General features: G+C 37.3%; 1 protein-coding gene across 1 annotated transcript in view; it reads left to right on the top strand.

Annotated features, from left to right (window-relative positions):
* LOC5578237 (protein king tubby 2) overlaps positions 1 to 13,943 on the top strand; it is a 102,838-nt gene that overhangs the window by 74,664 nt on the left and 14,231 nt on the right. The window contains exon 2 of the mRNA XM_021851617.1: positions 10,016 to 10,247. Within this exon, the coding sequence (XP_021707309.1) occupies positions 10,016 to 10,247 (232 nt within the window). The remainder of the gene's footprint in view (positions 1 to 10,015; positions 10,248 to 13,943) is intronic.

The raw sequence follows: 13,943 nt of genomic DNA, 5'->3' as shown, positions 1-13,943 counted from the left end.
ATTATGTCTAAGCTGATTGTGCAGTTCAAAAAATATCATAAAGCAATGCTCGTTGTTGGTTCATGTTCGGCTTAGCAAATTTTATTTGAAATATCGAATAACTTTAACTAAAAACAGAAAGCTACCGCAGCTGTCTCATTACTGATTTTCACAAAGAATCATCGACCGGCAGTGATGATACCTTGGAAACCACGACAGTGATTGTTGTTTTGTGCTATTTTTCAAAGCATTGGACTGTACTAGCATACTTTGATTAGATGGTTTCGTTCAATGATACAATGATTTTCAATTCTGCGGTAGAACTTTGACAGCTGCGGTAGAACTTGGCGGCTATCGCAGAACGGCAAATTTTCAAACGAACCGCAATATTTCAATTATAATTTACAGCGAAAAAACATTAAATTTTGGGATTATTACTGATATCTCTCTAAGTTCTTCTGGAAACCACAGTATTCTTGAAGATATCACTCTGAGACAATTTTATAAAACCTTTCCGGTGTTACTTCTAGGATTCTTCTAGATATCCCTCTGTGTTCATTCTGAACATATTTTTTGGGATTCTTACAGAAAGCCCTCTGTAATTTTGGCGTGTATCGCCTCGTTATTTCTTTTAATTGTTTTTTTTTTCCTGGAAATAAAATTCTTAGATTTTTTTTTCGGAGATATTTATTATTATTTCGTAGTTCCAGAGCCAGAAATTTGATTATTCCACGTTATAATACAACGCATTATGGAAGCACTTTGTTTGTGAGGGGCATAGCTATTTGGAACATGCTACCAACACAGATTAAACAAAATACTACATTGCTTGGATTTCGGCGAGATTGCATTGCCTTCTATAATAGGGAGATTCAGCAAAATTAAATAGATTATGATTTGTTTTAGTAAATAAGATTGTTTGAATTAATCGATCAAAACCGGTTGTGGTAATTTAAAAGGAATTTGCCTTACTCTACAACGATCTATAAGAAATAAATAAATAAATAAATAAATATTAGGAAAGTTTCTACCGAAAGTCCTGATGCAGTTCTACCGGATATTTTTGATTGATGCTTCCAAAAACTTTAAAGGGCTCTGCTAGAAATTCTTCTGGAATTCCTCCGAACTCTGATATTCTTTCCAATTTTTTTCTATTCCGGTAATACTCCTGGGATTCTTACGAGAACGCCTCTGGATTCTAAGGGGCTGTCCATTTATTACGTAAGACATTTTTCGGGGTTTTTCAACCCCCCCCCCCTCCCCCATGGTAAGATTTTTTGTATGAAAATTAAAAATTATTTGTATGGCACGTAAGAAATCTCAGACCCCCCCTCCCCCCATAAACCCTTACGTAATTAATGGACCGCCCCTAACGAAAATCATGTCTTCCGAGGATACTTCTAAAAAGCCTCTGGAATTTTTCGTCAATATCCTTATAATACTTCTGGGACTCTTCCGAAAATCCTGTTGGAATTTTTCCGGATACCTTTGGATGAGTCTTTCGGAAAACCTTATGGTATTCTTTCGAAAATATTTCTGAGGATACTTTAAATACTTCTTACTAGATTTTTTTCGAAGATTCTTTCATAAGTTATTTCGGACTTACTTCTAGGATGCTTCTGGGCATTCCTCCCGGATTTTCTAAGAAATCTTCGTGTGATTGTTCTATAGAGTTTCTCCCTAGGGTTTTACGGAAATTCTTCTGTAATACTCCTGGATTTCTTCCGGAAATCTTGCTGGAAGGGATTCCTCAGACAATAATTCTAGGACTTTTCCGAACATGTTTCTGGGATCCTCTTAGGAATTTCTTTAGGATTGTAGAAAGATTTTTGGGAGAATCCTGGGATAATTTGCGAAAGAATCACAAAGAGATTTCTGAATGAATTTAGGGGAGATTTCTGGAAGAAATAATAAACAATTTCAGTAAAAATCTGAGGATTTATGGAAGAATTACAAATTGATTTCTAGATGTATTCCACAGTGATATCCAAAAGAATCCCAAAAGTGATATTAGAAGAATCCCTTTAAGATTTTCAGGAAATTGGAAGAATTTACCAAGAGATCCGGAAGAATTCCTGAAAATTTACCGGATTAACTCCAGTGCGATGCCCGGAAGAACTCCATAAAGATTTACGGAATAATTTCAAACGGGATTCCCGGAACTATTTCAGAGTAACTTTTATAAGAGTATTAGAAAGATTTCCCTAAGAATCTAAGTGGAATTTTTTATGAGTCCCAGAGGGAATTTTTTTTAAGAGATTTCCATTTAAATTCAAGAGTGGTTCTCTGAAGACTGACTAATAAATCAAAAATGGAATTTAAATAAATAAAAATAATCAAGAATATTCGAAATTTTGGCAGAAAGATTTCTGGAAAAAACTTAAACAGGATTCCCGATAGAATTGAGGAACGATATCTAGAAAAGAGCCATGAGGACTTCCAAACAATTTTTGAGGAGTTTTTCGGAAGAATTTCTGAGAAAATTCTTCAAAAATATCTCCATGGAATTTTGTTGTTTTCTTTGGATTGCCATAAAAAAGATTGTCAAATAATTTGAGCGGAAGAATCTCGACATTATCTCCGGAAGTATTCCAATAGGGATTCCGGAAGAATCCCAAGATTTTTTTTTCTATCTTTATTAACGAGATTTTTAGCCCTGGGCTAGTTCATCTCGGGACCAGCGGCTTTACTTCCCAAGTCCTCGGCGTGAGAGGCGTGTGTTCTAACCACTACACCAGGTCCGTCCCCATCCCAAGAATTTGAACGAAATAATCTGACAGTGAAAGAATCGATATTTTGCTATAGTTTCAGACGGATTTCTGGGACGATCCTAGAAGAATCGGAATAATCTTGAGAGAATCTAAGAGTGATCAAAACACTCCCAGGGACATTCATGAAAGAATTACTGATAGATTTATGGAAAAAACTTCAGTGGGTTCAATATAATAATTTCGTATGAATTTCCGGAAGAAATCCTGAGGGATTTTGTGAGAAACACCGAAAGATTTCTGGAAAAATCTTCAAAAGATATTAAGAAGAATCCCAGATCTTTTAAAAAAAATCATCCCTCAGGAAAGCAATCATTCAAACAAACATTCTCGGCAGAATTCCAGGAAATTTTTACGGAAAAAAAACCTGGAAGGAATTCCATAAAAATCCAAGAGGAATTTCCAAGATGTTCCAAAAGAAGAAATGTTCCAAAAGAGAATCACAGAGTGATCAGAGAGATAACTATAATAGTGTCAGAAGGATTCCCGAAGGAAACTAAGAGGAATTTGCGAGAGAATTCTCGGAATTATCAGAAGGATTTTTCTGATGAATCTCATAGGGATTCTTGGAAGGTTCTATGAAACATTTTCTGTGGTATCATAAAGAAATTGCAAAAGGAACTCCTGAAGCATTTCCGGAATAATCCAAAAAGGATTTTTGGACGGAACAGCTCGAGATAGGTTTATGGAAGAACTACACAGGGGTCTCCTGATAAATTTCAGAAGTATTTCATATACAGGATTCCACGATGATTAGCTTAGCTTAGCTTAGCTTAGACTGACTACACATATCAATCAACTAGAAGTTCGGCTGGGATTGACCATTACCTTCTTCAGTGTGCATAATTCAGTGGCTCTATTTATACAGGGTCAATAACGGCACCGGCCACGTCCTTGCAGTCAGGTGGGATTGGGGGAAGGAATGTTAGTGTGTAACCTTTGCTATTTGGAGACCGTGTTTGCCTCTGCATCTCCACAAAGATTATTGGGAAGGATGTTTGTTAATGGGGAGGATCGTTGGGTCAAAGGATTCACTTTGATAAGTGATTAGACCATGATATAGTTTTTTGTCAAATATAAATATGCTTTTATGAAAATATAATATTTTCATTTGATATGAACAATTACTATGTAAAGGAAAATTATGCCGACACTTGAGGTGACGAACCATTCAAAGTTTGTTGAACAAATATCTAAATGTAACATTCCTACAGCTGTAAAGACGAAAGCATGTGTTATTATATTTTACTTATTTGAAAAGAAACAAAAACTCGATTGGCTGGAACATCATAGAACACTCTTATTCTTATGTCGACACTTACAGTGGCGAACCATCCAAAGTTTGTTGAATAAAGTGAACCTTTCGCAAGTCTACACTTGTAGTGTCGAACCATTCAAAGTTTTTTTTTTATAATTACAAAAATAAAGATAAAAAGAAAGGGGTGTTTTGAAAACAAAAAAAATGTTAAACATAAATAATTCATGAATTAGAGTTTATGTCAACACTCACAGTGACGAACCATTCATAGTTTGTTGAAAAGTCTTAGGACGATCTTCGGCGGAGTATGTGAGAACGGCGTATGGAGGAGAAGAATGAACCACGAGCTTGCGCAACTCTACGGTGAACCCAGTATCACGAAAGTCGCCAAAGCTGGAAGGGTACGATGGGCGGGACACGTTGTGAGAATGCCGGACAACAATCCCGCAAAAATGGTGTTCAACTCAAATCCGGCCGGTACAAGACGAAGGGGAGCGCAACGAGCTAGGTGGTTTGACCAAGTGGAGCAGGATCTTGGAAGTGTGGGGCGATCGAGGAATTGGAGGTTAGCAGCCATGGACCGAGTTAGTTGGCGTAACATTGTGGCGCAGGTCATGTCTTGAAGGACGTAGCGCCAGCAAAAGTAAAGTAAGTTGTTGAAAAGTCATATTTACGTCCTACCGTTGTATCGATTAAATGTGCAGTCATACATGTTTTATAGATTAGAAATAGTAGCATGAAACGAGCTCACCAGTTGATCCGTCATCCTTGACTGAGCAGCAACAATCCATATTCAGCTTAACTCGTTTGCTCGGCTATATAAAAGCACTCAGAGAAAATAGGCGCACGACCCGAGAGGGAAAACAACTGACGACTGCTCGGGCTTTCTTGACGCACTGCCAAGGAGCAATCGTCAAGGTCGAAGATCAAACAGAACTAACCGATCGCGGCACTTTTTCACTTTACTCGACCGACGCGCGACATGTTTGATCCTGCCCTCGTCACCCGTTCCCGCAGAAGCAAGCGTCAAGGTCGGAAGATCAAACAGAACTCTCTATACAGGATTCCACGATGATTACCGGAAAAACTTCAGAGATTTTGGAATAATTATAGAGAAATTTGCGGAAGTTCCAGGAAGAATCTCTGTGAGATTTTCCGAAGCATCTCACAGAGGACTTTCAGAAGAATCCTAGAAAGCTGTGGAATTTATTAAAAAATCCTTAAGTAATTCAATTTATAATCATAGATGAACTTCCGAAAGAGTCCTAGAATAAATGGGCTAATCATTAATGAATAAACTTCAGTTATTCGATTACTTTTTTACCGCGCTACATTCGATGAATCCTATGAAACAAAAATTGTCAGCGCTATCCGTCAAATTCACTCATCAATACCATTTTGAGGAATTAAACAACGCAGCTACGGATTCGAATTTTACGTCGCATTTAGGTATTGCAATGCCTCTTGCTTCAATAATGGAGTTCGTTAAAGTTTCGAAAGCATTAACCGTATCAAGTTTTGTATGCAAAGAAATGTTAACATCAAGATTACTATCAATGTATGTATTCCAATCGGCTCGAAAATAATCGAAAGTGGAGCTGACAGGATGGAGAATTGCTTCATGGGATATTTGGAATGAAACAGGGACATGATAAGAATCAAAATCAGCATGACTAACCAGTTGGCTAAGGACTGTTCATTTTATAAAGTGGACACTTTGTTTATGCTATATCTTTTAAATTTATTGATAAAATCGTAATCAGTTTTCTGTGCATCGTTCAACTATTATTCTACAATGCTTTAAAAATATAAGATCTTAGAAAATGGTTCTGGTTGAAGAGCTAAATAGTTTTTACAAAAACTCCTAAGAAAAGCTGTTTGTCAAAGTTTAACATTATTTTTCGCTAAACAAAAATCCTCATTTCTATGAACAAATTCTATATTTGAATCTTTTACTATTCTACTAAAGGTGTAGCTTTAAAAAAATCAATAATATTTCACTAATCCCTGACACTAGGTCACTCTAGGGATTTATCCGTTTATGGCAAAATTTGCTGATACACCATCCTTTCACTTCCAGCAAAAGTAAAAAGCGTGTTCAAAATTAGTTTAAATTACTAAAGAAACTATATTTGTATAAACGAAAGCTAAATCCTGAGTTTGAACCGCAGTCTTAAGTATAAATTTTACTCTTCATGGTCGTTTTACTAAAAAGTCTCATACTTCTAACTCCTACAACACACAAAAATTTTAAAAATTTGAAGACATTAAAGGAATTACGTATGTCGAAATAGGGAACCACTATGTCCATAACTGGTACACCTACCCTGTTATGAAAATAAAATGTGGAAAATAAAATCAATTTTATTACAGCAGTGTTGCAAATTTTGATGATTGTCAATGTACATTCGAAAGGTCTTCTAAAAATAGAGCAATTGTTTTACTGTTGTGCTTTAAGCAGGGATTGAATCCTGAGAAAATTGAGAGAATCGCTCACGTATCGCTCTCTGTAACTATCATAACATGCTGCACATTATGAGAGACTGTTTATCGTATACTGCTACAAGTTTGATCAGATTGGGGGGATAGTAGTGCATGATAAAACCCCTCTAAACATGCTCCAAGCCTGGGGGACACTGTTGTTATTGGAAGTTCGTGGATTGTTTATCGTGCCAGTAAAGAAAAACACCTTTTTGCAATTTATCATCGTAATAGGCTGTTTTTCATCACGCCAATCTGTCATGAAACGGCCTACTTTCCTGCACTGAAGTATGCAGTGCGGGAATAGTCATTACCGAACTAAAACCAGTGCTGTAATGTTTCATTACGCAACGCTTTCTCATTACGTAACTGTTTTGAGTTGTGTAATGAATCATTACACAAAAATTTTTCAGAAATGGTAAAATAATGGTGAATGCATTCCGATATAGTTTCTAATACCCTCAAGTGGTCTACTACGAAATTGCAAAAAATGTTGTACGTAACTCGTTGCAGAACTCGATTTTTACAGCACTCGTCGTAATTATTCTACTCGGCAAGCCTCGTAGCATAAATTTACGACTCGTGCTGTAAAAATCATCATTCTGCAACTTGTTCCGTAAACTACTAATCCCCAACGGTAAACAAGCGAGAAAAATGGATTTTATCATAGCTCTCTCTTTGGGGCTCTCGCTCGCTGCTTCCATTTATCAGACTTGTTACACCTTGCGATACAATGACGATCGTGGACCGCAACAGATGGGATGTTTTTCTTTGCTTGCTTTGATCGTGCTTCATTCTCAAATGAGAGCGAATTCTGCAACGCCTGGCTTTAAGTATGATGTGGGGACTAAATAAGCAACTCTATGAAGGCGTAAGTTATTTTTCATATTAGTACTATATTAGCACATTCATCAGGACGTACCTTAAACCATAAAAACCCACTCATATAGGTTTCCTTCAAATTTAAAATATTTTTCTCCAAAAATATCAAGAAAAAATGATTTTATTGTATCTGTAAAATTTCTGCTCCAAAAATACTTTGATTTTTTCCATCAGGCTTCTGATTGATGATGCTTTTGAAGAACAATCCTTTTTTGAAAATAAAAAATATAGATTGTCGACTTTTCCAGCCAATTTCTTACAATAATTGATTTTGATAACCTCCAAAAATCGACCGTTCTAAACGTTGTTCCATATTCGTGTGAAATTTAATTATTTTGAAGTTTTTTTTATTATCACAACATTATACATTACTATTCGAACAATGTACAAAAAACTGATTTAAATTTCATTGATAAATTTAAGAGATACATCATGCACAAGGTGTCCACTTTATAAAATGAACAGTCCTTACAAAGGTGACTAGAGTCGGTTAAGACCAAATCAGGTTTCCAGAAGAGGAAAAACTAGTAGGGCTACCAGTGTATTGAATTGAGACATATCCTAAAGAGAAGAGCACTCGTCAAATAAAATTCTGTCGTTGGAATTACTTTGCGAATTATTCCATGAGTGATGTTTGGCCTTAAAGCCACCAATGACTTAGATTTAAAAATTGACTTAGTGCGAGTCAATTTTCGCAAGTTATTTTGAAGCAAATTAAATTGCTGCCAAGAGCATCGAAAAGGCAAATAGCCAGCTATGAAAGTATATTAACCAAGCTGAGTTTCAACCGAAGCACCCAAAGTTTAAAAAACTTTGGTTTCAAATGACGAAAAAAATGGTGTTTTATACGACTATGAATGATGATAGCAACTCCTCCACATGCCCCATCAAGTCGATCATTACGATAAACAAAAAAGTTTGTATCTGTTATGAGTTTTGATCCAAGTTTAAAATAGGTTTGAGTTATAATTGCTATAAGAATGTTGTCACACAATATTTGATCTAAATTGTCTTCAGTAAAGGTGTTCATGACAACATTATCCAAAAGTTTGCTGAATAACGATAGCACAAATAACGTCAAACAAACAAGTTTGATTCCAATTTTAAACCTGAGTATACAACTTTTTTTTGTAGAAAGACTTGATAACGCAGAACTTCTTCTGGAGACATCAAAATTTTAAGATCATCGAAAACAGATACCAAACTTTCTTCCTGCTTAATTGCTGATTTGGACCATTGTGCAATGACGGAACGGTGGCCACCTACCGAACTGCCAAATGGTTCGCCTGAGCATACATCAGCCTGGGGATGTATAAAATTGAATTTTCACCTCAGTCTTTTGTCACCGAAGCGCTCTATCCTACGTCCCAATGCCTGAGGACTTCAGAGCCAAGCTCTGTTCTGCCTTCCTATAGAGAACCATTTTTCCAATGAGAGGCTTATTTTTCGGCTACCTTCATTTTCACAACGTGTGATGACTTTGTTATAGAAGCATTTTTTTTTTCTTTTTTTATGAAAGATGGTGACCGACCGTCCTCGTCCTTGCCAGCCTTGAACTCTTGCGTAGGTTATCCTCTGCCTGCCGGCTAGTCTTGCCAGACAGACCGGTCCCCGGTGTGAGTACGTCTAATTTATTATTCACGATTTCATCCGTCCGCATGATAAGGCACTTGCCGGGATTTTTTGGTTTACCTTTGGATTCAATTACAACTAGGTGAATGGAAAAGGAATTTTGCAAGTTATGTCGCCTGCAGAGTACGGAATGAAGGAAGGAAGGAAGGAAGGAAGGAAGGAAGGAAGGAAGGAAGGAAGGAAGGAAGGAAGGAAGGAAGGAAGGAAGGAAGGAAGGAAGGAAGGAAGGAAGGAAGGAAAGAAGGAAGAAAGGAAGAAAGGAAGGAAATAAGCAATGCTGGAAGGAAGAAAGGAATGAGGGAAGTAAGGAAGAAAGGAAGAAATAAAGAAAGGAATAATGGAAGGAAGAAAGGAAGGAAGGAAGGATGGAAAGCAGGAAGGAAAGTAGGAAGGCTATTAGCATTTCAGAATTCAATCATTTCCCACTCATTATGTAATCCGTAATCGTAATTGGATTGATCATACGGATCCAAAGCGTTGAAATGGAAAAACACAGGTCCGTATTAAAACGAGCCTAGTCATCCCCATTTGATAGACTGACAGCAGGCGCTATAATCCTTCCCAGAAGCAATTTGCAGCTGTCCAATTTTGGTCACTTGTTTGCGCTTCTTGGCGGAGACACAAACAACATCGTCCGATGTGAATTATTGACAGTATGCTAATTTGTTCGAACACGACTCTCCTCCCTAGATCGTAACTGGTTTGCCTCAAATTGTGTTCAAATTTCTTCTAATTGAAGTCCTCCCCAGATAATGTTCCTCCTGGGAGCAATTTTCAATTGAATTGGAATTGCGTTTCGAAACAGAAGGCTCTTAAGGCACTATTGACACTATTCCACAATTGGCTCTTAACTCTTGCACCGATCTCAATTAGGAAGATGTTTACCTAATGAACGAACGACTACAATCGAGGAAACTCAAAAGTGCTAATTAGCCATGTCAGAGCGTGTTTGCGACCGAGAATCGAACTCCAATTAACACTAATCTACCATCCTCTCCTATCTTCTCCTCAACAGCGACAACTCATGGAGGCCTACATACGACAGAAACGGGCGACGCCTGGGATGGTGCAAGCGAGTGATATGCAACTGGTCCGACCAATGTCTGCGGTGAATCGAAACGGAAGGGAAGTGCACGCTTACGATGGACCGATGCAGTTCATGATGTCTCCGAACAATCCGGATCAGATTCTCACCTCGACGGGGAATGCCTCTATCACAACGACACCTACTTCACCGTACAGCGATGGTAAGCTTTGAATATAGGTTGCCGTGAGACAGCCACTCTATGGATGTCTCACTACGGTGATGAAAGTTTTGACATCATTTCTTTGGCTGTTGTTCTAAATGCGATAATACTTTGGTCGATAGATTCGAAAAATATCGTGTTAAGTGATTTCAGTTTGACCAGCGAGTTCATTGGACATTTGTGAGCGTCTCACGGTTAAAAAATTAGATGTCTCACCATGTTTCCCTTTAATCTCAAACTCGAACCCAATCCCAATCCTAAATCGAATCGAAATCGAATCGAAATCGAATCGAAATCGAATCGAAATCGAATCGAAATCGAATCGAAATCGAATCGAAATCGAATCGAAATCGAATCGAATCGATCGAAATCGAATCGAAATCGAATCGAAATCGAATCGAAATCGAATCGAAATCGAATCGAAATCGAATCGAAATCGAATCGAAATCGAATCGAAATCGAATCGAAATCGAATCGAAATCGAATCGAATCGAATCGAAATCGAATCGAAATCGAATCGAAATCGAATCGAAATCGAATCGAAATCGAATCGAAATCGAATCGAAATCGAATCGAATCGATCGAATCGAATCGAAATCGAATCGAAATCGAATCGAATCGAAATCGAATCGAAATCGAATCGAAATCGAATCGAAATCGATCGAAATCGAATCGAAATCGAATCGAAATCGAATCGAAATCGAATCGAAATCGAAATCGAAATCGAAATCGAATCGAATCGAAATCGAATCGAAATCGAATCGAAATCGAATCGAAATCGAATCGAAATCGAATCGAAATCGAATCGAAATCGAATCGAAATCGAATCGAAATCGAATCGAAATCGAATCGAAATCGAATCGAAATCGAATCGAATCGAATCGAATCGGAATCGAAATCGAATCGAAATCGAATCGAATCGAATCGAAATCGAATCGAAATCGAATCGAAATCGAATCGAAATCGAATCGAAATCGAATCGAAATCGAATCGAAATCGAATCGAATCGAAATCGAATCGCAAATCGAATCGAAATCGAATCCGAAATCGAATCGAAATCGAATCGAAATCGAATCGAAATCGAATTCGAAATCGAATCGAAATCCGAATCGAAATTCGAAGTCGAAATCGATCGAAAATCGAATCGAAATCGCATATCGAAATCGCCATCGAAATCGAATCGAAATCCGAATCGAAAGTCGAAGTCGAAATCGATCGAAATCGAATCGAAATCGAATCGAAATCGAAATCGAACGAATCGAATCGAAATCGAATCGAATCGAATCGAATCGAATCGAACGAAATCGAATCGAAATCGAATCGAAATCCGAATCCCGAAAATCGAATCCGGAATCGAATCGAATCGAAAATCGAATCGAAATCGAATCGAAATCGAATCGAAATCGAATCGAAATCGAATCGAAATCGAATGAATCGAATCGAATCGAATCGAATCGAATTCGCAAATCGAATCGAAATCCGAATCGAAATCGAAATCGAAATCGAATCGAAATCGAATCGAAATCGAATCGAAATCGAATCGAAATCGAATCGAAATCGAATCGAAATCGAATCGAAAATCGAATCGAAATCGAATCGAAATCGAATCGAAATCGAATCGAAATCGAATCGAAATCGAATCGAAATCGAATCGAAATCGAATCGAAATCGAATCGAAATCGAATCGAAATCGAATCGAAATCGAATCGAAATCGAATCGAAATCGAATCGAAATCGAATCGAAATCGAATCGAAATCGAATCGAAATCGAATCGAAATCGAATCGAAATCGAATCGAAATCGAATCGAAATCGAATCGAAATCGAATCGAAATCGAATCGAAATCGAATCGAAATCGAATCGAAATCGAATCGAAATCGAATCGAAATCGAATCGAAATCGAATCGAAATCGAATCGAAATCGAATCGAAATCGAATCGAAATCGAATCGAAATCGAATCGAAATCGAATCGAAATCGAATCGAAATCGAATCGAAATCGAATCGAAATCGAATCGAAATCGAATCGAAATCGAATCGAATCGAATCGAAATCGAATCGAAATCGAATCGAATCGAATCGAAATCGAATCGAAATCGAATCGAAATCGAATCGAAATCGAATCGAAATCGAAATCGAATCGAAATCGAATCGAAATCGAATCGAAATCGAATCGAAATCGAATCGAAATCGAAATCGAATCGAAATCGAATCGAAATCGAATCGAAATCGAATCGAATCGAATCGAAATCGAATCGAAATCGAATCGAAATCGAATCGAAATCGAATCGAAATCGAATCGAAATCGAATCGAAATCGAATCGAAATCGAATCGAAATCGAATCGAATCGAATCGAAATCGAATCGAAATCGAATCGAAATCGAATCGAAATCGAATCGAAATCGAATCGAAATCGAATCGAAATCGAATCGAAATCGAATCGAAATCGAATCGAAATCGAATCGAAATCGAATCGAAATCGAATCGAAATCGAATCGAAATCGAATCGAAATCGAATCGAAATCGAATCGAATCGAATCGAAATCGAATCGAAATCGAATCGAATCGAAATCGAATCGAAATCGAATCGAAATCGAATCGAAATCGAATCGAAATCGAATCGAAATCGAATCGAAATCGAATCGAAATCGAATCGAAATCGAATCGAAATCGAATCGAAATCGAATCGAAATCGAATCGAAATCGAATCGAAATCGAATCGAAATCGAATCGAAATCGAATCGAAATCGAATCGAAATCGAATCGAAATCGAATCGAAATCGAATCGAAATCGAATCGAAATCGAATCGAAATCGAATCGAAATCGAATCGAAATCGAATCGAAATCGAATCGAAATCGAAATCGAATCGAAATCGAATCGAAATCGAATCGAAATCGAATCGAAATCGAATCGAAATCGAATCGAAATCGAATCGAAATCGAATCGAAATCGAATCGAAATCGAATCGAAATCGAATCGAAATCGAATCGAAATCGAATCGAATCGAATCGAAATCGAATCGAAATCGAATCGAAATCGAATCGAAATCGAATCGAAATCGAATCGAAATCGAATCGAAATCGAATCGAAATCGAATCGAAATCGAATCGAAATCGATCGAAATCGAATCGAAATCGAATCGAAATCGAATCGAAATCGAATCGAAATCGAATCGAAATCGAATCGAAATCGAATCGAAATCGAATCGAAATCGAATCGAAATCGAATCGAAATCGAATCGAAATCGAATCGAAATCGAATCGAAATCGAATCGAATCGAATCGAAATCGAATCGAAATCGAATCGAAATCGAATCGAAATCGAATCGAATCGAATCGAAATCGAATCGAAATCGAATCGAAATCGAATCGAAATCGAATCGAAATCGAATCGAAATCGAATCGAAATCGAATCGAAATCGAATCGAAATCGAATCGAAATCGAATCGAAATCGAATCGAAATCGAATCGAAATCGAATCGAAATCGAATCGAAATCGAATCGAAATCGAATCGAAATCGAATCGAAATCGAATCGAAATCGAATCGAAATCGAATCGAAATCGAATCGAATCGAAAATCGAATCGAAATCGAATCGAAATCGAATCGAAATCGAATCGAAATCGAATCGAAATCGAAATCGAAATCGAATCGAAATCGAATCGAAATCGAATCGAAATCGAATCGAATCGATC

This window comes from Aedes aegypti, chromosome 3 (assembly GCF_002204515.2).
Source record: "Aedes aegypti strain LVP_AGWG chromosome 3, AaegL5.0 Primary Assembly, whole genome shotgun sequence".
Lineage (NCBI taxonomy): Eukaryota > Metazoa > Arthropoda > Insecta > Diptera > Culicidae > Aedes > Aedes aegypti.
Note: the sequence above shows the minus strand (reverse complement) of the source record. Positions and strands in the feature narration are given on the sequence as shown.